The 26428-nt window shown below is 43.3% G+C and overlaps 1 protein-coding gene across 4 annotated transcripts in view; it reads right to left on the bottom strand.

Moving 5' to 3' along the window:
• LOC147033546 (voltage-dependent L-type calcium channel subunit alpha-1S-like) overlaps positions 1-26428 on the bottom strand; it is a 224001-nt gene that overhangs the window by 140316 nt on the left and 57257 nt on the right. For all 4 annotated transcript variants that reach the window (XM_085854944.1, XM_085854955.1, XM_085854926.1 and 1 more), the window contains exons 15-24: positions 22877-22991; positions 22734-22803; positions 20634-20766; positions 19542-19671; positions 19350-19409; positions 18444-18550; positions 15530-15617; positions 2050-2157; positions 758-810; positions 83-217 (exon numbers count right to left, since the gene is read on the bottom strand). In XM_085854944.1, the coding sequence (XP_085711070.1) occupies positions 83-217; positions 758-810; positions 2050-2157; positions 15530-15617; positions 18444-18550; positions 19350-19409; positions 19542-19671; positions 20634-20766; positions 22734-22803; positions 22877-22991 (999 nt within the window). The remainder of the gene's footprint in view (positions 1-82; positions 218-757; positions 811-2049; positions 2158-15529; positions 15618-18443; positions 18551-19349; positions 19410-19541; positions 19672-20633; positions 20767-22733; positions 22804-22876; positions 22992-26428) is intronic.

The raw sequence follows: 26428 nt of genomic DNA, 5'->3' as shown, positions 1-26428 counted from the left end.
ACTCGTCTGCGACTTGCTCTGAAAATTTTCTCCAGTAATAAAGTCTCTGCGACCAGTTTGATGACAAGCTATGGTCACTCACTCAGGCCAGCCCTCGAAGGTCGAGATGGTGAAGAGCGTCATCATGGCTCCGAAGACGTTGTCAAAGTTGAAGTCGCTGTTCTCCCAGACCCGATCTCGGATGACGGGGAAGTCACGGTACGTGATGAACTGCCCCCTGCAGGAACGTACACACACACACCAGAGCTGAGGAGGCATTTGAGAGGAGTTTCCCTTGTTGATCAATTTGTGAATTATCATCCTGGCTTAGCTGTAGTTCACCGAACTCGGTTTCCATTCGAGAGCACTGACGGCTCCGGCTTTCAAGCTTCATCGGTCACCTGACACGAGGGCCTTACATATTCAGCATGCACGTACGAACATGTGTTATGGTTATAAGCTGTCCACAGGGATTTTGCTCATCGGGGAAGCAACTGGCTACAGATAAACGCACCTCCCAAGTGAGGCTTCATTGTGTACGATTCCAGGTTGACTAGAATGCAATGTAACGCAGTGAACAGAAATGTCTCTAAGGGTCACTACTCGTAGATATGTTGGTGGTAGCAGTGAAGCTATCTATATTCCTCGGATTTTAATCCAAGGACACGTGGGATGATAAGCCAAGCTGTGAGTCTTGCACTTGACCCAACAATTTATAAACCCACCCGGAGTTTATTGCAATGATTGTGCGACACAGAACGCTTGCTTTGCAACTTACTTGCACTCCTCGACAGTCCCTTTGGACACATCGCTGCAGGCGTAGAACTTCCCCTGGTCCAAAAAAACATTGAAAAAGAGAGTGACAAAAAGAAGGATATGATTGAAGGACAAAAAATAAAAATAAAAAAACAGCAAAATTCGGAATGCTAGCTAGCAACACCGAGACGACATCGCACTGGGCTCAGCGTATGCACATTCTTCGATAACAACATTGTGGGTAATGGGGAGGGGGTGGCATTTCAGCCTTATCGAAGTAAACAGAAGAGAAAAAGGAAGATTAGAAGGTTTGCTATTGCTTATTACGATAGGAGTTTGAGACTCTTTCGAAAGCATTGTCTAGAGACATTTTTAAAACCTTTTAACCCATCCATATCTGTGCTTTCGCTTATTTTGTGTTTTTTTTTTTTCACGTAACAAGACTTGGTGGAAACACTTACCTACAAAGAGGGCGACCGGATGATTGGGCAATCTATCGAAGACAAAGCAGGAGTGTGGAAGTATAGCAATTTCACCGCAGTGTTTCAGGTAGTTACGGGGCAATCTGGAGATATCCGTTCACGCTCGTCACAAATCCGACGTACATAATGTTCCACGGAGAGAGCAGAATGGCCTCGACTGCGCATTAAATGAAATAAATGACCAAGTTATGATTGCCTTGTTGCTGTGTTCCTTATTTTCCTTCATTATATCGTAAAAGCATCTGGCTTCAGCCAGAGGTGAAAAACGACATCGTCTTGTTTTCTTGTCAGATTTGTGAAATGTTCAGGTTCCTTTTTAATTTGATTGAAAAGGAGAACTGAAGTGGCACGTCCCACAAGGAACCGTTGACCCATTTCCTCGATACATTGATGCTCGTGCTGGTTTTTTTTTTTTGCCGTGTGGGCTTCGATGGTATGGCGCAAGGCATTCCAGAGGCCGTGTAATGAAAGCCTAAGGGAAACTGCAGGAATCAACTGGAGTGTTGTGGCCGACTATCAATTAGCTATTCCCAGACATTCGGTGTAGCAGCTTTGCACGGACCATCACCTACAGTGTCCTTGGTATTATTTGAACACGTCCTCACCATTCACAGCTAAAAGCTCTTGGAACACTTACCGTTTGTGACGCTCTTGCCATGTAATCATTGAGCATTAATCACATTTCGAATGAAAAAAAAAAAAACAAGAAAAGCTTCAAGCAATTCGAAATAAAGTGGAACCGAAGCAGAGTGGCGGTCATGTCTCCAGTCGTGCCGCATAGATTTGCACGTGCGACCTGCACTGCCATTTGCACCGTGTCGCTCCGAGTTACCTTGAAGAGTTGAACCCCGATGCAGGAGAATATGAACTGCAGAAGCAGCATGATGATGACGATGTTTCCAATGGTCTTGATGGCGACGAACATGCACTGAACGACGTGCTGCAAGGATAACAAACAATATCCTTGAATCATGGTGTGGAAGGAAAAGGTAAATTCGGTCGTGATGGACGTATAAACGATCGAATGAAGCACGCACTGAAAATCGGTCATGAGGAATGAGCACATATTAAAACACATGATGGCATGAATTAAATTAGGTCAGGATGCGTGAATACAGGACAAATTAGCTGGTGGTGTTCAAGAAAGTGGTTAAATAAGGGCATGGTGGAGAAGGTGAGGGATTCCGAAGGTCGGCGTGCACAAACCTTAGTTAAAAACAGGCCATGCTGTGCAAGACTAAGCTAACCTAAGGTATGGTGAAATTAAGTCAGAGTTAATCCAGGTCTTGGTGCACAAGATCAAGGATACACGAGGCAATAGTCCATCAGTACAGAATGGATGATTTTAGAGAGTTCAAGCACAGATCAAATTAGGTTGTGATATCCACGCACAATCAATTTGATCCTGGGCACATACAATAGAAAAGACAATGATAAATTAAGTGGCAGTGCTCAATAGCAGTGACTAGGCCATTGCGGATAATATTAGCATCAACCCCGGCTACAGTGCACGATGGCAGTCTTAAATTAGGCAACAGTGCACAATATTAGCATCCTCAGTCACAGTGCACAGAATTGGTATGAATTCGGCGACAGCACATGATCCATCCACCCATCAACCCATTGGAACCATACTCTGTGAAAAGCATTGGTGCTGCCTAAGCCATCTCCTAGGCCATTGGGTAAAATCCTGGATGGTTCGCAACTTTGACGTAGGACACCAGCAAGCTGGTACTCATTTTGCCGACCTCAGAAGGATGACAGGCAAAGTAAACCCCACCTCGTATTAATTCAACAGCAAAGTGGGATTTGAACTCAGGATCTTGGGATCCCATGATGGCTGTGCAAACGAGGCCACATTTATGCATTTAATAGTATTAACCTTGGCCACACAATTATAGTAGACCTGATGTTGGCTTAAGGGTGAGGGTGGTGGTCTTAGGATGTGAGGGTCCTAAGTTCAAATCCCACTCAGCTGTTGAATTAATACCAGGTGGGGTTAACTCGGCCTGTCATCCTTCTGAGGTTGGCAAAATGAGTGTCAGCATGCTGGTATACTGTGTTGGAGTGGCGACCCATCCAGGATTGTGCCCAATAGCCAAGGAGACTGCTTAGGCAGCACCAACGCTCTGCACAGAGTATGGTCCCAATCTCCTCTCCTCCTTGGTCACAGTGCACAATGTGTAATGATATTGGTGAATGATATGCTTCCTCCATTGGTTAGTTGTGTTCATCTGTCTTGTACGTGTTGTGCACATGCGCTAATAAATCTGGCAGTTTGTCCTGGAAATGTGAATCCAATCATGTCCATCGCCATGACATGAAGTCAAAGATTAGGGAATTTTTTTCATCTGCGATGATGGAATTTAAGCCGTTTGGTCATCTCAGGCTAGATGGGAATGTAGCGGAGAACTGGCAATGCTGGAGTAAGGATGTTGACTGGTATATTGAGGCTGCTGGCCTCGAGTCGACGACTGACAGCCAAAAGGTCGCCATCTTGTTTAACTTCACTGGGCCCGGTGCTGTGGACATATACGAGAATCTCCCATTCAAGTCAGCAGTTACTTCAAAGATATTTGAAACCATCAAACAGGCGTGCGACATGTACTGCAACCAGAGGAGGAAACTTGTCCATCAGCGATTCAAGTTCTGGGAATTCGCCGAGTATGAAGGTCAGTCATTCGAAATGTACTTGAACAAGCTACGCATCATGGCAAAGGTATGCAAATTTGCCGAGACCGATAACATGATCGGGGATAAAATCATTTTTCCATGCACAACCTCGTCTTAAAAGAGCATCTGTTACATGAGCCAAAACTGACTTTAGGAAAAAAATGATAACTCTCTAATTGGCTGCCAAGTCGAGTAGGCCGCACGCCAGGGCCATGACTTTGACTTCCACATCGGCTGCTTCCACAAAGCTCTTCCAAGAAATTGACTGGATTCCTGCCAAGGATGCCACAGTCTCAAGTCGACTATCTGCAGGCGTATTCATCAACCTCACCAATGTCCTGCCTTTGGGAAAAGCTGCAGGAACTGTAATAAGCAGAACCATTGTGCAGAGATCTGCCGACAATCCAAGCGTGTTTTCATGCATTGGTGATGAGCACAGTATCGACAATGCTGCCATCTCTTGAACATTAGTGGTGTGTCTACGCTGTTGGTAGGAGGCATGCAGATCATGGAGCCGGACGTCTCTTAATTTGCAAACATCGACATCAATGGCCATTGGATTAAGGTGAAATTTGACTCTGGAGAAAAAGGGGTGTGGATATGTCCTCACAGAATATTTGATTACATGGAGAAGCCGGTCAAGACGATCAACTCTGTGATCTTTTTGAAGAGCTCTTGATGAACTCTTGATGAACTCTTGATGAACAGGAGGCTAAGGGATAAGTTACCTGTGTACAGTAAAAGTCTCTGGCCAGGTGTCATGTCAGACATTAGTCAGCAGCTCCAGGACCGTCAGAAGTTGCACACCAAATTATATGATAGAGGAGTGAAACCTCTCATGGATCTCCAAGGGCGATGCTGCACATGTGTAGACCAGAGAGGCCTGGGTACCTGCAGTCATATCGAGCAAACTTTCTACACTAAGGTCGTATCTAGTGACCTCTGCCAATGGTAGATCCTACCACCACAACAGGTGACACCTGTGGACATCTCCCTCTGAACCAGTGACCATTCCCTCACTTCCATGCATTGGAGAATTGAATGCGCATTCATCCAAAGGAAGCTCATAGAACTATGGACATGGGCACCAACTCTACTTTCAAGTGCTGAGAACTCTCCATCTCCTCAACCTCCAAACCACAGATCACAGCGTGCAAGGGCTTTGCCCCAAAGGCTGAAGGACTATGTTATATCAAAGTCATATGGCATGGCGTTTGAGTATTCGTTAGCTGAGTCAGGAGTGTAATAAGGCAACTCTCAAATGGACCCAGAATAGCACAGAAAAAAAATCCCTGCAGTTTTAGCATTTCTTTTTGCTATTTGCAGGGAGCATAAGCCTGCTCTGGCTATTTTCAGTCTATTCCTCTTCATAATGAAAGGGGGTGGATTCACCTGGCGTGTATATGTTGTGCTCATGCGCTAATAAATCTGCCAGTTGGTCTGGCAATGTGAATCCAATCTGTCCATCGTCATGACACAATGGCAGTTTAAACTAGACCACAGTGCATGATGGCAGTGTGAAACTAGGCCACAGTGCCCAATAATAGTATTAACCTAACAACAGTACACAATGGCAGTTTAACGTAGGCCACAGTGCCCAATAATAGTATTAACTTCGGCCGTAGTGCACAATAGCAGTTTAAACTAGGCCACAATGCATGTTGGCAGTGTTAAATTCAGCCACAGTGCAAAATAAGAGTATTAACCAAGGCCACATTGCACAATGGCAGTTTAGACTAGGCCACAATTCATGACCGCAGTAAATCGGCCACAGTGCACAATAAGAGTAATAACCTTTGCCCCAATGCAGGATGCAGTGTTAAAGTAGGCTATGGTTCACATACATAGTATTAACCTATCCACAGTACATGATGGCAGTTTAAACGAGGCTGCAGTGCACAATAATAGTATGAAGCTATACACAGTACACAATGGCAGTTTAAACTGGGCCACAACGCATGATCCATCCATTCCATCCGTTGGGACCATACTCTGAAGAGAGTTGTTGGTGCTGCCGAAGCAGTCTCCTGGGCTATTGGGCACAACAATCCAGGACAGGTCAACACTCAATGCAGGATACTCAAATGGCTCAATCATCCCAGCAAGGTGGCATTCATTCTGCCGATATCAGAAGGATGACGGGCTGTCAAACTCACCTGGTATTAATTCAACGTCCAAGCAGGATTTGAACACCGGACGGTGGGATTGGAAGCCTGCCACGCCAAGCATTAAAATGCACGATGGCAGTATTAAACTAGGCCACAGTGCACAATAATAGTATTAAACTATCCACAGTACACAACAGCAGTTTAAACTAGGCCACAGTGCACAATAATAGTCATAAACTTGGCCACAATGCAGGATGCAGTGTTCAAGTAGGCCATGGTTCACAATAATAGTATTAACCTTTCCACAGTACACGATGGCAGTGTTAAACTAGGCCACAGTGCACAATAATAGTATAAACCAATCAACAGTACACGATGGCAGCGTTAAACTCAGCCACAGTGCACAATAATAGTATTAACCTTTCCACAGTACACGATGGTAGTTTAAACGAGGCCGCAGTGCACAATAATAGCGAACGCCGTGAGCTTAATACTCAATGCGTGCACATGAGAGAATAGGAAACAACAACAACACAATAACCTGCAATTTGGAATCCGTGTCGTTGGCTATGACCCTTTTGCTTCTGGGTTTTTTTTTTGCTTCCGGTTTTTGTCATGGGAATGATGCGTCCCGGGAGATAAAGGCATCGTCAGAGACCTGAAAGACCCAAATGTCAGACATGGTGTATATTTCCTCCACTGATATTAACAAAGATATCTCCCGCATCATCAAAAAATATTTTTTAATCCTGATTTGCATTATTTGATCGCTGATCCCGAAGCCATGCCGAAGTAACCGAAAATTGCAGTGTTAAACGAGGCCACAGTGCACAATAATAGCGAACGCCGTGAGCTTAATACTCAATGCGTGCACATGAGAGAATAGGAAACAACAACAACACAATAACCTGGCAATTTGGAATCCGTGTCATTGGCTATGACCCTTTTGCTTCTGGGTTTTTTTTTTGCTTCCGGTTTTTGTCATGGGAATGAGGCGTCCCGGGAGATAAAGGCATCGTCAGAGACCTGAAAGACCCAAATATCAGACATGGTGTATATTTCCTCCACTGATATTAACAAAGATATCTCCCGCATCATCAAAAAATATTTTTTAATCCTGATTTGCATTATTTGATCGCTGATCCCGAATCCATGCCGAAGTAACCGCAAATTGCAGTGTTAAACGAGGCCACAGTGCACAATAACAGTATTAACCTATCCACAGTGCACAACGGCAGTGTTAAACGAGGCCACGGTGCAGAATAATAGTATTAACATCTCCACAGTACACAATTGCAGTGTTAAACTTGGCCACAGTGCACAATAATAGTATTAACCTTTCTACAGTACACGATGGCAGTGTTAAACTAGGCCACAGTGCACAATAACACTATTAACCTTTCCACAGTTCACGATGGCAGTGTTAAACTAGGCCGCAGTGCACAATAATAGTATTAACCTTTCCACAGTACACAATGGTAGTTTAAACGAGGCCGCAGTGCACAATAATAGTCATAAGCTATCCACATTACACGAGGACAGGGATAAACGAGGCCACAGTGCAAAATAATAGTATTAACCTATCCACAGTACACGATGGTAGTGTTAAACTAGGCCACAGTGCAAAATAATAGTATTAACCTTTCCACAGCACACAATGACAGTGTTAAACTTGGCCACAGTGCACAATAATAGTATTAACCTATCCGCAGAACGAGATGGTAGTATAAACTAGGCCGCAGTGCACAACAATAGTAATAACCTATCTACAGTACAAGATGGCAGTGTTAAACTTGGCCACAGTGCACAATAACAGAATTAACCTTTACACAGTACACAATGGCAGTGTTAAACTGGGCCACCGTGCACAATAATAGTATTAACCTATCCACAGTACACGATGGCAGTGTTCAACTAGGCCGCATTGCACAATAATAGTATTAACCTTTCCACAGCACACGATGGTCGTTTTAACTAGGCCACAGTGCACAATAATAGCGAACGTAGTGAGCTTCATACTCAACGCGTGCACATGAGAGAATAGGAAACAACAACAACAACAACAACAACAACAACACAATACCCTGGCAATTTGGAATCCGTGTCGTCGGCTATGACCCTTTTGCTTCCGGGTTTTTTTTGCTTCCGGTTTTTGTCATGGGGAATGATGCGTTCCGGGAGATAAAGGCATCGTCAGAGACATGAAAGACCCAAATATCAGACATGGTGTATATTTCCTCCACTGATTTTAATAAAGATATCTCCCGCATCATCAAAAATTTTTTTTTAAACGTGATTTACATTATTTGATCGCTGATCCCGAATCCATGCCGAAGTAACAGGAAATTGCAGTGTTCAACTAGGCCACAGTGCACAATAAGAGTATTAACCTATCCACAGGACACAACGGCAGGGTTAAACGAGGCCACAGTGCACAATAATAGTATTAACCTATCCACAGTACACAACGGCAGCGTTAAACTTGGCCACGGTGCACAATAATAGGATTAACCTCTCCACAGTACACGATGGTAGTTTAAACTAGGCCATAGTGCAAAATAAGAGTATTAACCTTTCGACAGTACACGATGGCAGTGTTAAACTCTGCCACAGTGCACAATAATAGTATTAACCTTTCGAAGTACACGATGGCAGTGTTAAACTAGGCCACAGTGCAAAATAATAGTATTAACCTTTCCACAGTACACGATGGAAGTTTAAACTAGGCCACAGTGCACAATAATAGTATTAACCTATCCACAGTACACAATGGCAGCGTTAAACTAGGCCACAGTGCACAATAATAGTATTAACCTTTCCACAGTACACGATGGCAGTGTTGAACTAGGCCACAGTGCACAATAATAGCATTAACCTATCCAAAAAACACAATGGCAGTGTTAAACGAGGTGGCATTGCGCAATAATAGTAATAACCTTGGCCACAATGCAGGATGCAGTGTTAAAGTAGGCCATGGTTAACAATAATAGTATTAACCTATCCACAGTACACAACGGCAGTGTTAAACTCGGCCACATTGCACAATAATAGCGAACCTAGTGAGCTTCAAACTCAACGCGTGCACATGAGAGAATAGGAAACAACAACAACAACACAATACCCTGGCAATTTGGAATCCATGTCGTCGTCTATGACCCTTTTGCTTCCGGGTTTTTTTTTTTTTTTTGCTTCCGGTTTTTGTCATGGGGAATGATGCGTCCCGGGAGATAAAGGCATCGTCAGAGACATGAAAGAGCCAAATATCAGACATGGTGTATATTTCCTCCACTGATTTTAATAAAGATATCTCCCGCATCATCAAATAATAATTTTTAACCGTGATTTACATTATTTGTTCGCTGATCCCGAATCCAGGCCGAAGTAACCGGAAATTGCAGCATCGAATGCAAGAAGAACTCTACGTTCGCTTCTCGGCTTTACCTATTCCATATTAGTATTAACCTTTCCACAGTACACGATGGTAGTTTAAACAAGGCCACAGTGCACAATAACAGTATAAACCGATCAACAGTACACAATGGCAGCGTTAAACTCAGCCACAGTGCACAATAATAGCATTAACCTTTCCAGAGTACACGATGGTAGTTTAAACGAGGCCGCAGTGCACAATAATAGCGAACGTCGTGAGCTTCATACTCAATGCGTGCACATGAGAGAATAGGAAACAACAACAACACAATAACCTGGCAATTTGGAATCCGTGTCGTTGGCTATGACCCTTTTGCTTCCGGTTTTTGTCATGGGAATGATGCGTCCCGGGAGATAAAGGCATCATCAGAGACCTGAAAGACCCAAATATCAGACATGGTGTATATTTCCTCCACTGATATTAACAAAGATATCTCCCGCATCATCAAAAAATATTTTTTAATCCTGATTTGCATTATTTGATCGCTGATCCCGAATCCATGCCGAAGTAACCGGAAATTACAGTGTTAAACTAGGCCACAGTGCACAATAACAGTATTAACCTATCCACAGTGCATAACGGCAGTGTTAAACGAGGCCACGGTGCACAATAATAGTATTAACATCTCCACAGTACACAATTGCAGTGTTTAACTTGGCCACAGTGCACAATAACAGTATTAACCTTTCTACAGTACACGATGGCAGTGTTAAACTAGGCCACAGTGCACAATAACACGATTAACCTTTCCACAGTTCACGATGGCAGTGTTAAACTAGGCCGCAGTGCACAATAATAGTATTAACCTTTCCACAGTACACAATGGTAGTTTAAACGAGGCCGCAGTGCACAATAATATTCATAACCTATCCACATTACACGAGGACAGGGATAAACTAGGCCACAGTGCAAAATAATAGTATTAACCTATCCACAGTACACGATGGCAGTGTTAAACTAGGCCACAGTGCAAAATAATAGTATTAACCTTTCCACAGCACATGATGACAGTGTTAAACTTGGCCACAGTGCACAATAATAGTATTAACCTATCCGCAGTACGAGATGGTCGTATAAACTAGGCCGCAGTGCACAACAATAGTAATAACCTATCTACAGTACAAGATGGCAGTGTTAAACTTGGCCACAGTGCACAATAACAGAATTAACCTTTCCACAGTACACAATGGCAGTGTTAAACTGGGCCACCGTGCACAATAATAGTATTAACCTATCCACAGTACACGATGGCAGTGTTCAACTAGGCCGCATTGCACAATAATAGTATTAACCTTTCCACAGCACACGATGGTCGTTTTAACTAGGCCACAGTGCACAATAATAGTATTAACCTATCCAAAATACACAATGGCAGCGTTAAACTAGGCCACAGTGCACAATAATAGCATTAACCTATCCAAAATACACAATTGCAGCGTTAAACTAGGCCACAGTGCACAATAATAGTATTAACCTATCCACAGTACACAATGGCAGCGTTAAACTCAGCCACAGTGCACAATAATAGCATTAACCTTTCCACAGTACACGATGGTAGTTTAAACTAGGCCACAGTGCACAATAATAGCGAACGTAGTGAGCTTCATACTCAATGCGTGCACATGAGAGAATAGGAAACAACAACAACAACAACAACAACAACAACAACAACAACACAATACCCTGGCAATTTGGAATCAGTGTCGTCGGCTATGACCCTTTTGCTTCCGGGTTTTTTTTGCTTCCGGTTTTTGTCATGGGGAATGATGCGTTCCGGGAGATAAAGGCATCGTCAGAGACATGAAAGACCCAAATATCAGACATGGTGTATATTTCCTCCACTGATTTTAATAAAGATATCTCCCGCATCATCAAAAAAAATTTTTTAAACGTGATTTACATTATTTGATCGCTGATCCCGAATCCATGCCGAAGTAACCGGAAATTGCAGTGTTCAACTAGGCCACAGTGCACAATAATAGTATTAACCTATCCACAGGACACAATGGCAGGGTTAAACGAGGCCACAGTGCACAATAATAGTATTAACCTATCCACAGTATACAACGGCAGCGTTAAACTTGGCCACGGTGCACAATAATAGGATTAACCTCTCCACAGTACACGATGGTAGTTTAAACTAGGCCATAGTGCAAAATAAGAGTATTAACCTTTCGACAGTACACGATGGCAGTGTTAAACTCGGCCACAGTGCACAATAATAGTATTAACCTTTCGACAGTACACGATGGCAGTGTTAAACTAAGCCACAGTGCACAATAAAAGTATTACCCTATCCACAATACACAATGGCAGCATAAAACTAGGCCACAGTGCACATTAATAGCATTAACCTATCCACAGTGCACGATGGCAGTGTTAAACTTGGCTGCAGTGCACAATAATAGTATTAACCTTTCCACAGTACACGATGGTAGTTTAAACTAGGCCAGAGTGCAAAATAAGAGTATTAACCTATCCACAATACACGATGGCAGTGCTAAACTAGGCCACAGTGCACAATAATAGTATTGACCAATTCACAGTTCACGATGGTAGTTTAAACTCGGCCGCAGTGCACAATAATAGTAGTAACCTATCCACAGTACACGATGGCAGTTTATACTTGGCCGCAGTGCACAATAATCGTAATAAGCTTGGCCACAATGCAGGATGCAGTGTTAAAGTAGGCCATGGTTAACAATAATAGTATTAACCTATCCACAGTACACGATGGCAGTGTTAAACTAGGCCGCAGTGCACAATAATAGTATTAACCTATCCACAGTACACAATTGCAGTGTTAAACTAGGCCATAGTGCACAATAATCGTATTAACCTATCCACAGTGCACGATGGCAGTGTTAAACTTGGCCACAGTGCAAAATAATAGTATTAACCTCTCCACAGTACACAATTGCAGTGTTAAACTCGGCCACAGTGCACAATAATAGTATTAACCTCTCCACAGTACACGATGGCAGTGTTAAACTCGGCCACAGTGCACAATAATAGTATTAACCTATCCACAGTACACAATGGCAGTGTTAAACTAGGCCACAGTGCACAATAATAGTATTAACCTATCCACAGTACACAATTGCAGTGTTAAACTAGGCCACAGTGCACAATAATAGTTTTAACCTATCCACAGTACACGATGGCAGTGTTAAACTAGGCCACAGTGCACAATAATAGTATTAACCTATCCACAGTACACAATGGCAGTGTTAAACTAGGCCACAGTGCACAATAATAGTATTAACCTATCCACAGTACACAATTGCAGTGTTAAACTAGGCCACAGTGCACAATAATAGTTTTAACCTATCCACAGTACACGATGGCAGTGTTAAACTCGACCACAGCGCACAATAATAGTATTAACCTATCCACAGTACACAATTGGAGTGTTAAACTAGGCCACAGCGCACAATGTTAGTATTAACCTCTCCACAGTTCACGATGGCATTGTTAAACTAGGCCACAGTGCAATATAATAGTATTAACCTATCCACAGTACAGAATTGCACTGTTAAACTAGGCCACACTGCACAATAATAGTATTAACCTATCCACAGTACACAATTGCACTGTTAAACTAGGCCACAGTGCACAATAATAGTATTAACCTATCCACAGTACACAATGGCAGCGTTAAACTCAGCCACAGTGCACAATAATAGCATTAACCTTTCCACAGTACACGATGGTAGTTTAAACTAGGCCACAGTGCACAATAATAGCGAACGTAGTGAGCTTCATACTCAATGCGTGCACATGAGAGAATAGGAAACAACAACAACAACAACAACAACAACAACAACACAATACCCTGGCAATTTGGAATCAGTGTCGTCGGCTATGACCCTTTTGCTTCCGGGTTTTTTTTGCTTCCGGTTTTTGTCATGGGGAATGATGCGTTCCGGGAGATAAAGGCATCGTCAGAGACATGAAAGACCCAAATATCAGACATGGTGTATATTTCCTCCACTGATTTTAATAAAGATATCTCCCGCATCATCAAAAAAAAAATTTTAAACGTGATTTACATTATTTGATCGCTGATCCCGAATCCATGCCGAAGTAACCGGAAATTGCAGTGTTCAACTAGGCCACAGTGCACAATAATAGTATTAACCTATCCACAGGACACAACGGCAGGGTTAAACGAGGCCACAGTGCACAATAATAGTATTAACCTATCCACAGTATACAACGGCAGCGTTAAACTTGGCCACGGTGCACAATAATAGGATTAACCTCTCCACAGTACACGATGGTAGTTTAAACTAGGCCATAGTGCAAAATAAGAGTATTAACCTTTCGACAGTACACGATGGCAGTGTTAAACTCGGCCACAGTGCACAATAATAGTATTAACCTTTCGACAGTACACGATGGCAGTGTTAAACTAAGCCACAGTGCACAATAAAAGTATTACCCTATCCACAATACACAATGGCAGCATAAAACTAGGCCACAGTGCACATTAATAGCATTAACCTATCCACAGTGCACGATGGCAGTGTTAAACTTGGCTGCAGTGCACAATAATAGTATTAACCTTTCCACAGTACACGATGGTAGTTTAAACTAGGCCAGAGTGCAAAATAAGAGTATTAACCTATCCACAATACACGATGGCAGTGCTAAACTAGGCCACAGTGCACAATAATAGTATTGACCAATTCACAGTTCCACGATGGTAGTTTAAACTCGGCCGCAGTGCACAATAATAGTAGTAACCTATCCACAGTACACGATGGCAGTTTATACTTGGCCGCAGTGCACAATAATCGTAATAAGCTTGGCCACAATGCAGGATGCAGTGTTAAAGTAGGCCATGGTTAACAATAATAGTATTAACCTATCCACAGTACACGATGGCAGTGTTAAACTAGGCCGCAGTGCACAATAATAGTATTAACCTATCCACAGTACACAATTGCAGTGTTAAACTAGGCCATAGTGCACAATAATCGTATTAACCTATCCACAGTGCACGATGGCAGTGTTAAACTTGGCCACAGTGCAAAATAATAGTATTAACCTCTCCACAGTACACAATTGCAGTGTTAAACTCGGCCACAGTGCACAATAATAGTATTAACCTCTCCACAGTACACGATGGCAGTGTTAAACTCGGCCACAGTGCACAATAATAGTATTAACCTATCCACAGTACACAATGGCAGTGTTAAACTAGGCCACAGTGCACAATAATAGTATTAACCTATCCACAGTACACAATTGCAGTGTTAAACTAGGCCACAGTGCACAATAATAGTTTTAACCTATCCACAGTACACGATGGCAGTGTTAAACTCGGCCACAGTGCACAATAATAGTATTAACCTATCCACAGTACACAATGGCAGTGTTAAACTAGGCCACAGTGCACAATAATAGTATTAACCTATCCACAGTACACAATTGCAGTGTTAAACTAGGCCACAGTGCACAATAATAGTTTTAACCTATCCACAGTACACGATGGCAGTGTTAAACTCGGCCACAGCGCACAATAATAGTATTAACCTATCCACAGTACACAATTGGAGTGTTAAACTAGGCCACAGCGCACAATGTTAGTATTAACCTCTCCACAGTTCACGATGGCATTGTTAAACTAGGCCACAGTGCAATATAATAGTATTAACCTATCCACAGTACAGAATTGCACTGTTAAACTAGGCCACACTGCACAATAATAGTATTAACCTATCCACAGTACACAATTGCACTGTTAAACTAGGCCACAGTGCACAATAATAGTATTAACCTATCCACTGCACACGATGGCAGTGTTAAACTAGGCCGCAGTGCACAATAATAGTATTAACCTATCCACAGTACACAACGGCAGTTTAAACGAGGCCAGGGTTCACAATATTTACAAAAAACATATCCTGATCATTTATACTGCAGTCAAAACAATCATGCTGAAGCAAATTGCACAAAGCAGCTCAATATGTCAAGTGTGCACCACATGCCCCAAACAATATGGAGTTTGCATAATTGGGAAGTGAAATCATCACAGTGTTTGCAAAACACAACCCACACCAGCCTGTACGAGTGTAAACCCACCAAACTCCTACCTTGAGACCCTTAGCCCTGTTGATAGCCCTCAGAGGCCGGAGTACCCTCAATACACGGAGGATCTTCACCACCGATATGGCACTCGATCTGTTCGGAATGGGGCGTAAGAGGTCATAAGTAGGGGGAATGGCGTTTTAATCACAAAAAAAGTCTTCTCTGCTTTGGAAGGGGAAAAAAGTTTGATGTTTAATTCAAAGTTCGGCGAAGACGCTTGAACTCTGCTGTAAAAAGGGAAAACATAACTGCAACATTACCCACTGTAAATCTGCAGTGTGCGAGTAAACAACATCTCATTATGGTTACAAATCAGGTGTGGAAATAATAGTTTGTTGAGAGGCAGAACGAATCCACACAAACAGACAATTAAAATTCAAGAGGGAGTTTTCCATCTACTGAAAAGCAATTGCTTCACAAACTTTTTGAGTTCAACTTGCCGAACTGTGACAAGTCTTTGGCAATTAACTTGCAATGAAAAATCAGTGCACAGGTATCTTGGCTAATGGCTGAGGTTAAACAGTTCTGTATCCAGATGGATTCTACATCCCCTCTGTTGTCATTACCATCCCTGCGTCTTTTCTGCTGTCCCAAATGGTCATAGGTCCCTTCTATTGCTCAGTAGTTCGACATCCTCTTAATAGTCCTAATTATCTCTACATCCTCTGTGATGTGCCAAGCAGCTCGATGTCCCCCTATATCATCCTGAATGGCTCTATGTCATCTCTAATGTCCATACTGACTCGATCTAACCTCTATCGTCCTGTCCAGATGTCATTGCTCTCAAATGTTCCCACCACCTTAATGTCAACTCGGTCATCCCGACTGACTCGACATCACTCCAAATATCTCAACCAGCTCTGTATCCACTATGAACGTCCCAAAAGGCGCAACATCTCCTCAAATGTCCGAAATGGTTCTGCATCCCCTCTGTCATCCCAACCAGCTCGACATCTCCTCTATACATCACAACTGACTCTACATCTCCCAAAATGTCCCAACTGGCTCTGTATCCACGCAAACACCCCCAACCGGATCTATGTCCCAAGTGGCTCCACAACCCACACCTCCCAGTGTCCCAAATGTCCCAAATGGCTTTGTGTCTCCTCGATCATCCCAACCAGCTTGACATCTCCCTAATTGTCCAACCTGCCTTTGTATCCACTCCACATTTCAATCGGATTTAATAATGATATAATACAATTCCTTTTGCACCGTAAAGACACAAATGACTGCTGAGGCAGTTTGATTGGCAAGGAATGCAGCCCTGGATGGGTCACCACTCCGACGCAAGTTACCCCGAATGGTTATTACCCCAGTATGCTAGTACTCATCTCGCCGACGTCGGAAGGATGACAGACTGAGTCAACTCCACCTGGTGTTAATTTAACGGACGACAGGGGCTCACACTCAGGACCCTTAGGTCTCAAGCCAGCCACCTTAACCACTAAGCCAACACCAGGCATCCAACTGGCTTTACATCTCCCCAAATGGCTTTGTATCCAATATGTCATCCCAACTGGCTCCATGTCTCCTTTTACAGGAGAGGAGGGAGATTGGGACCATACTCTGTACAAAGCGTTGGTGCTGCTTAAGCAGTCTCCTTGGCTGTTGGGCACAATCCTGGACGGGTCGACAGTTCGACATCTCTGACAGTATAACAGCATGCTGACACAGTAGACCACTCCGACCCAGTATACCAGCATGCTGGCACTCATTTTGCCAACCTCAGAAGGATGACAGGCCGAATTAACCCCACCTCGTATTAATTCAACAGCTGAGCAGGATTTGAACTCAGGATCCAAGGATCCCAAGCTCATCACCCTAACCATTAAGCCAACTCCAGGCCTCTTGCAGGCTGACCTGAAAGTCGCTTTACCCCTCCCGAGTAAGGTATTCATTCTTAAACTCTTAATGTACAGGTTTTATTGTGCATTACATACAAGAATGAATCAGTCCTTGTATCTGGATGCATTCCATCCATCTCCTTGCACCATCACACCACTAAAGGTGTGGGAAACTTAACAGGGGTGAAGCAACTTTCAGAACACCTGTACATCCCAAATGTGACTATGTCCCCCTCTAATGTCCCAACAGGCTCTTCCTCCCCTGCAACACCAAAAACAGCTCTCTATCTCTACCCATCTAATCAGTTCCACACCCTAATCGGCTCCATGGCCTCTCTACGTTTCAACAGGCTCTGCATCCCCTCCCACGTCCAAACATCACTTCTCTTTCCCAATTAGCTCTCCATCCTCTCTCCACCTCAGCTATGCCACCCCACCAACCATCTTGCATATCCTCTTTGCATTACAATTAAGCTTTAGAGCCTTAGCAGCTACTTCCTTGCTGGTTCAAATTTCACAACCGTTACATATCACTGATTACTGGAACATCAATACATGTTATTTTCATCAAAGAGATGGACAAATGAGAGCAGCTGGTCCTGCTTTGATCCCAGACTCTGAATATCAAAAGGAAGACATAAAACGCACTGTCTGCATCGTCAAAGAGACACAAACACACCAATAAGCAGACATTTTTGTGTCGTTTTTCCACCACAAATCCTAAAGTCCTACTTCTGAATTTTAGTGAACTCCTTCATGAGCAATAAAATAAATTTCAATCTATAACTCACCATTTGGAACTTTTCCCAGGATTCAAAAAATAAGAGAAAATTGAGTGAGTGTGCAATTTGTGAAGTTGACTTTTGTACATTTAGCTTTGCAAGGCAGTGCATCCCATTTTCAATAACAGGGCCTTTACCATCTCCAGAACAAACTCTCAGGCCGAATCATGGAGGATGTGAAGACGAGTGAATCAATGCAATCAAGGCAGCCTCTCACACCTCCACCGAGGTTGAACTGCCACCTCTGAACGTCCATTCTCTCTCCTAACCACCCCACCCCACTCCCTTACTCGATTCCTTGGGAGACTAGAGAGACCACGACCACAAACAGGTCCAGGATGTTGAAGCTGTTCCGCAGGAAAGATCCTTGGTGCATCACAGCACCATATGCAGTCATCTGTGGGCACAACAGGGAAGGAAGTACTGAAGCGATGGATGAGCCCCCAAAAGGCAAAACTAATTTTCAGAAAGAATAAAGAATTGGTTTTGCTGGTGAAAGATATCGCTCTGCGTCGGCGGACAGGTCGGACAATGGATGAAATAATGAGGACGTCGGTTAAAGAACGTTAACCAGATCAGGTTAACTGATCAGGTTAATGAGAATGTTAACGAGAACATAGAATGGATCAGGACAAAACAGAACAAAATAACAGTAGAAAGAGAGTGTGGAACACACCAACAGCAGGATTGAGGGACAAAACAGAGGGATAGTTGGAGAAATGAAGGGATGTTGGGAGGAATGAGGGATTGGGGAGGGCATAGGGGCTGGACAAGACGTTTCAGACATTAACCCCATCTTTTGCTCCGATGAAGGGTTAACACTCGGAACGTCAGCTTGTCCTCTCTTCCCACAGTGATTATCATACCCTGATGAACATCTTTGTTGATTTCATCCATTTTTCAGAGATTCATGCATATGTGGGTTGACCATCTCAAGCAGTGGTCGAATTTGTCCGAAACTTGGGATGAACCGGTTGGCATGTCCATCTGAGCATTTCGCTCATAAACCTTTGATGCCCAGATATACAAATCCCGCATCTGGTGTCAAATGGTCTACAGTCTACTAGTGTCCTTAAAATTCATGCAAAAGTATGTTGATGTCTCTGATGTTGTTGACCAATTTGAGATATGTGGACAAGCTCTTGAAAAGAACCACACATCGCTGCAAATAAAAGCTTATGAACAGCTAGCTGTACCTTGAGAACAATCTCCAAAGTGAAGACAGCGGTGAAACAGATATCAAAATACGAGAGGATCTGCGAAGGTAAGGAAACAGGACGTGGCGATACGGCTGTTATGTAAGCACAGCGGTTGCAGTTCAGTTGAAAATGAGAAAAGCTTGTAGATTATATCAACAGACGGTTTTGCTAGGCCGGGGCGCACCTCACCTCATTACGGAATGACGTAGGCTCAATTGGATCCTCAGCAGCCAGAGAGATGCTGCTGAGCAGAATGAACACCAGGATAAGGTTGGTGAACGATGTATGATTCACAATGCGATGGCACAGCACCCGGAATCTGCGAGGAAAGCCGAGGACAACTGGCTTGTCATTTGTATCATTGGAGAGTGGAATAAGAAATAATAATAATAATAATAATAATAATAATAATAATAATAATAATAATAATGGCTGCACTGCAGATGTGGTGCTCCTGCAGTTCATGGATGGAATTTTGAATTTGGCCAGGGTACTGTCACAAAATGGCCTTCTCTTTTTGAAAGGCTCTGGAAGAACTTGAACGTCAGCAAGCAGAAAATGCTGGCAGATGGTTCCCCAGATTAACGTTCCCTCCGAGGAACGGTGCATTCAAAATTACAAAGCCCCTACCTGTGAAACACCAACACCAATATGATGGTTAGGAAAGAGTTTGGGAGGGAATCAAGCCCAGAGGAGCAAGTCAAAGGCAAGGAAGCTACATCTGGGGTTAATCATAAAAATGGCTTTTTTGAAGGCCATCTTTTTTTGGAATGGAAAAAGAAGAAGCAGGACCTCGAGCTTTAATGTCGTGGGTACAACAGCAGGGACCCTTGATAAGAAATAAAATTGTGGCAGACATGGAAGGAGCACACAAAATTATGTAGAGTACTACTTGCTGAAGCAACAGAAAAAAAAAATATATATATATATATATATATATATATATATATATATATATATATATATATATATATATATATATATATATATATATATATATATATATATATATATATATATATATATATAATAGTACACGGAAGGAGCACACAAGGAACAACAACAACAACAACCACAGCGGTGATGATGATGACATGTTATAAAATATCTTTTTTCTTATTCTTGTATTTCACTTAATTTTACATCCTCATTCAGACATACAGATAGACGTGCAATATGTTCGTGAAGTGCAACAAGTCGTCTTTGGATTAAACCCGATGAGGAAGCAACGGGTAGGCATGGCTAGTAATAGTAAATCCCAAAAGATCCTGTTCCACCTACATGTTTGTGGGACTGAATATGAAAAAGGCCGATGCTTCCGGCATAGGCACCAGCTTTTCTTTGATTGCCAGCTCCTCGGTGATCCGAGGTCGTGGGCCGACAGGCAGCTCCGGGTCACACTCTTCGTCATCTCCTACAAAATTCACCAGCAACACGAGTTTCAGTCTGCACGGGATCCATTATGACATCCTATCACAGGCTCCTCAGTTTACGGAATTTAAGCGATGGACAACCGTCTGAGCAACTTTTGGGCTCTGGTTTGCCTACGAATGAGACGTTTTGGCATTGCCATACGAGCACTTGGTGTCTGGGGATGTTACCGCAGGTTCAAATAATCATACACTGCGTCTTTTATCCGTCATCTCTTCAGGTGTTTGTCATCAATACCCGCATTTACGTGTTTGCTGCTTTCATGCAGGTGCTGAAAAACAAAATGGTGGAAAGTGAGATAATAGAGAGGGTGGAAAAGCAAAATTATTCTGAAATATCTGTTCGATAAACTATCCAGTCAATTGAAATTTACATACTATTAGCCGGAAAGTATAACGAATATCTCAGTGCGTTACAACAAGCTTCGTGACAAACAAAAGTCTGGGTCACATGTGAACACGGCGAGCGGTGTACCCGTGTGAGCTCCTGCATGAACCTTGTTTAACTTTTGGGGAAATAAATCCCATGTAAGTACATGAGGATACTGCATCACCAAATGCAGTTATCAGTTTTTAAATTCTTAAAATAAAATAATAAAAATAAACTTCATTCTCGTTTGGCTCATGGAAGAGTGAGGAGACAGAGGGGGAAAAGGCAGTGAACAGCCCTCCCCTCTGGGCTGTTACCCCTGCCTCACCCCTGTTCAGTTTGACGCCATGAAAACCAAAGCCTTCAAGATCATTGGAATCTCTGACGATTAAGCTAAGTCTATGGGCCTATCACTTCGCCATCACAGACAGGCTGGTGGTCTCTGTCTATGAATGCCTCCTTTCTGGCCTTGCACCCTCTGCCAGGCTTGTGACCCCCTCCCTCACCCCAGGTATCTGTAGGATGCATCATGTGGTCCACCATCAACCCCTACCTCGTGAAACAGTCAAAATCCGGAACTACTGCTCACCTCAACTCATTTGTTTGTCGTTTTCCCCACCTGTGGAACCAATTTGTGTCTGGTGTTGTCTTAATGGTTGGGGTGGCAGGCTTGGGATCCCAGGATCCTAAGTTCAAATTCCACTCAGCTGTTGAATTAATACCAGGTGGGGTTAACTCGGCCTGTCATTTTTCTGAGGTCGGCAAAATGAGTGCCATCATGCTGGTATCCTGCGTCGGAGTAGCGACCAGTCCAGGATTGTGCCCAATAGCCAAGGAGACTGCTTAGGCAGCACCAACGCTCTGCACAGAGTATGGTCCCAAGGAATGGATGGATGGTCCCAAGCAACCAATTTGCACACACTCTTCAATTTCATTCTTTCTTCCAGGTCTTCAAGACAATTGTTCATCACCATCTCAGATCATCCCCCATCCAAAGCCATGACCTTTTCTACACCCATTAAACTACTCCCTACCACTAATTTTGTTTCTGTATCCATCTTGCTCACCCCTTGCATTCTCCCCAACTCCGAATCATCACACGGATCCCATATTTGTCTGTCTCTGTCTATTTTCTCCCTCGGCCCGACTGTTGGCTTTCCCCCCTCTCCTTTTGCTGTTCCTTTTGCTATGTTGTGTCCTCATTCATTTTGTGTTCTCGTTTGTTCCACGAGCATTGACTATGGACACAAAAAAGGAGAGGTCACAGTTGTAAACGACCAAGGGAAGGGATGAACTTGAAAATAAGAGGAGAGAGAGAGAGAGAGAGAGAGAGAGAGAGAGAGAGAGAGAGAGAGAGTGAGAGGGAGAGAGAGAGAGAGAGAGAGAGAGAGAGAGAGAGAGAGAGAGAGAGAGAGAGAGAGAGAGAGAGAGAGAGAGAGAGAGAGAGAGAGAGAGAGAGAGAGAGAGAGAGAGAGAGAGGAAACACAGCAACCTTCAGAGGGTTGCTTTAAGTATGTTTAACAAGGGTGTGATTTCGAAAATAATAATAAGTGAAGATCAAAGTAATCATTCTTCACAAACCTGGAAAATCATCCAGAGGATATGGATCCTTTTCGATGTCCTCTTCCATGTCAAACTCATCGACTGGTTCCTGCAGCACAGACAATGACAATGGACACGTGGTTCACATACAGTCACAAGTCTCACCTTTCATGACAGTTCACCTTCTTTTTGTGAGTTTCTCCACCCATTGTCCTCATCCTGATGCTCTCAATTCGCCGCCTGGCATCCGAGACGACGTCCGGCTGCACCTCCGTAATCGCCTCCAGAGCCCCAATCCTGTGCACAGGCAACTCCGGTCAAAATTGTGACGTTGTTGTTTCAGTATTCCTGTCGTTTGTTAGATCGGCTTTAGAACATATGGAGGTATAGTAATCGTTGTGGACGATAGAAAAATCACAGGACGCCGTTGCACAGATCCGTAGACTTGGAGAGACGGGTATCCTTTGCACGTCAATAGTCCTCCACATGGTGCCGTGTCAACACCTGAGTTTTTAATTTTAACAAAACAGAAGGTTAAAATTCTGAAATCATCGGATTTGTATTTCACATCACCCTGTTGTTGTTTAATTTATTTGAAACCAATTCCTCAGTTAAAGACTATGATGAATGGCAATTCATCGGATGGCCATTTACGGACATCCCAATGCCATCGTACCAATTGCTTTTCCTTCAGGTTTTTAACCTTTTGCTTTGTTTATAAACTGGCTCTGTTTCTGGTCTTGCTTCTTTGGCCCTCTCACCCTCTCCACAGAGCTCCTGTACCTCCAGGTCACGTCCTTTCATCCAGAAACCCTTTCCTTGTTCCCTTCCAAAAGTCCAAACTCAATGCTCAGTTGCACTCTTTCATCCTCCTCCGTTCTCACCTGTGGAAACGTCTTCATGAGTCTGTTATCTCGAGCTCTTCCCTTCAAGAGTTCAAGTATGCTGCCCAAAGTCACTTCATGATCTCTCAGGTTTTCACCGCTCAGCTTTACCCGACCCACTTAGACACACTTCCCCACCTTCCTTCTACATGTCCCTCTCCTTGTGCTCCAGTAGACACTGTTTCCCCTTCGTCACACGTAAACTGTTCATCCATTGTCATGAATCAGTTCTGGAAGCGCGTGGTAAATTAATTCATATGCCACATAGACTAAACTTGATCTGTTTATCAAGTACGCAAATATGGAAGAATCGTTGACCACACTCCACACATCGACCTCCCATCATCTTAGTCTGATGTCCTCTCAAGCTCCTTCTTCTTATTATTATTATTATGCTTCTCTTCTCACTTCTCCACCACTCCCTCCTTCATTTCCATTATCACACCAAACATTCCTTCACTTCCTCTTGTCACTTTTGATTAACTCAATTTTAGTCCCCCTAACACCCTTTGTGCATATGTAATAAATATATGCCTATAATTAATTGACATCAAATGTAGAAACTTCTGAGAATCCACATTAACCAAAGAAAATCGTTACTCGTTGATCGTGTATCGAGTGATCCTTTTAAAATTGTTTGTTCATTCCTAGTCCATGACTCGAGAACGAACTGAGTTGTATGCTGTGTGACGTCTCCCTCTACTGGCTGAAATGTGCGATAAATGTCGAAATCACTGATTAAAGCGTCTCCATCCATCCATCCATTGGGACCACACTCTGTGCAGAGCATTGGTGCCGCCTAATCGGTCTCCTTGGCTATTCGGCACAGTCCTGGACGGGTCGACACTCCGACACAGGATACCAGCAAGCTGGTACTCATTTTGCCGACCTCAGAAGGGTGACAGGCAGAGTCAACCCCACCTGGTGTTAATTCAACAGCCAAGGGGGATTTGAACTCAGGATCCTAGGATCCCAAGCCCACCACCTATATCATTAATCCAACACCAGGCATAAAGTGTCTCCGAAGTGTCCTTAAAATTGACATTTTACAGGTCTTATGATAATACTAATAATTACCCCATGCACACAAAGCAAAAAGCGTCACAATTATTTTTTCATGGACGTCACAAAGAACACAAACAACAGGCACGAAGAACTAACGTAACATGTTAAATAAGGTGGTGTAAAAGACGCCGCATCAACGGCGGTAAACGTCCGAAATTATTTTTTTCTACAACCCTTAAAACATCGATTTTATTTCCATTGAATGAGATACTTTCAAAATGTAGTACACAAATCACTACCTTCAGTTTAGCAGTACTTCGACAAAATATTACGGCATTTTACGTCATCATGACCAATCAAATTTTCTGCTCGTAGACTCCGCCCGTGTCCTTGTTTCTTAAGACTGAAGAGTCAGGTGTTCTCTGAACTCTCCAGTGTAATACCGGTATATGTTCCCTTACAAAGAACTTCAACAAATAAATTAGAGCAGCTGGGTCGGCCCATCAATCCTGCACTGCAGTTGCCAACATACAGTTGTTTGTCCATGCTCTTATTAAATTCTGATCATCAAGTAACAAAACAGCACACATCATTTTGGTATCACTCAGCCAGGATTCAAACCTCCAACCTTCCAGACTCAGTGGGGATGCTCAATCCATTACACCACCAAGGCTGGATAAGCAATTCCTATAGCTCCTCAAGGTTGAAGAAATATTGTGTTACGAGCTAATTACACAGCACCAATCAGCGCCAAATAATTGATGTGTTTCAGATGTCTACTGATCGAAACAGGTGTTTATTAAGGAGATTCATATTTCATGCCGCGATTGTACGTTCCCTCGGGGTATTCGAACAACATGTCCCTCCTGTTTATTCAGTGAAAGGATCTTTGAATGTAAGACTAATTTCCTTGCCATCAGCTGTGATGACATTGAAACGTCGACATTTCCAATCTTTCCATCGGTGATCTGTCAAAAAAATTTCGGCAAAACTTTTTGTTTTCCTCTTTTTGTTTCAAGGCTTCATTCTAAACAGTGCAGCAATGTCACCGTTTCCACCAATCGACACTTTGACTTCACTAATATGTAAGCTTGAGGATTAGCCCAGGGGGGGAGGAGAGACAGAGAGAGAGAGAGAGAGAGAGAGAGAGAGAGAGAGAGAGAGAGAGAGAGAGAGAGAGAGAGAGATAGAGAGAGAGAGAGAGAGAGAGAGAGAGAGAGAGAGAGAGAGAGACAGAGAGAGAGACAGAGAGAGAGAGAGAGAGACAGAGAGACAGAGAGACAGAGAGACAGAGAGACAGAGAGACAGAGAGAGAGAGAGACAGAGACAGAGACAGAGAGACAGAGACAGAGACAGAGACAGAGACAGAGACAGAGACAGAGAGAGAGAGAGAGAGAGAGAGAGAGAGAGAGAGAGAGAGAGAGAGAGAGAGAGAGAGAGAGAGAGAGAGAGAGAGAGAGAGAGAGAGAGAGAGAGAGAGAGAGAGAGAGAAAATCCCGGGTTTTGCCTGGCAGGCCTAACAAGGACAACTCTCGGCCTATATTGATGGTGGTGCAAGGTTCCAATGCCAGTTGGTCCTGCAGATGGAGGATGTGAACTTGGCCCGGGTGCTCGTGTTCAAAGCTGTAAAATGTATGTCAAAGTCATTAGGATCACCACACGTGGATTCCCATTCATACCTCTTTTTCCCGTTTGTCACCTATTATCCAAAGCTGCACCAATCATGCACTTTACTTCATTCCACTGCCCATGCACTCATGCGGGAAACACCAAATCCATTCAACCATTCTCGTGGAGAAGCACATTCCTCCCTGAGCATTGCCTCAATACAGGACATGTTTGGGT

This window comes from Eptatretus burgeri, chromosome 2 (assembly GCF_056783735.1).
Source record: "Eptatretus burgeri isolate ZD-2024b chromosome 2, Ebu_testis_v1, whole genome shotgun sequence".
In the NCBI taxonomy this organism is placed as follows: domain Eukaryota; kingdom Metazoa; phylum Chordata; class Myxini; order Myxiniformes; family Myxinidae; genus Eptatretus; species Eptatretus burgeri.
Note: the sequence above shows the minus strand (reverse complement) of the source record. Positions and strands in the feature narration are given on the sequence as shown.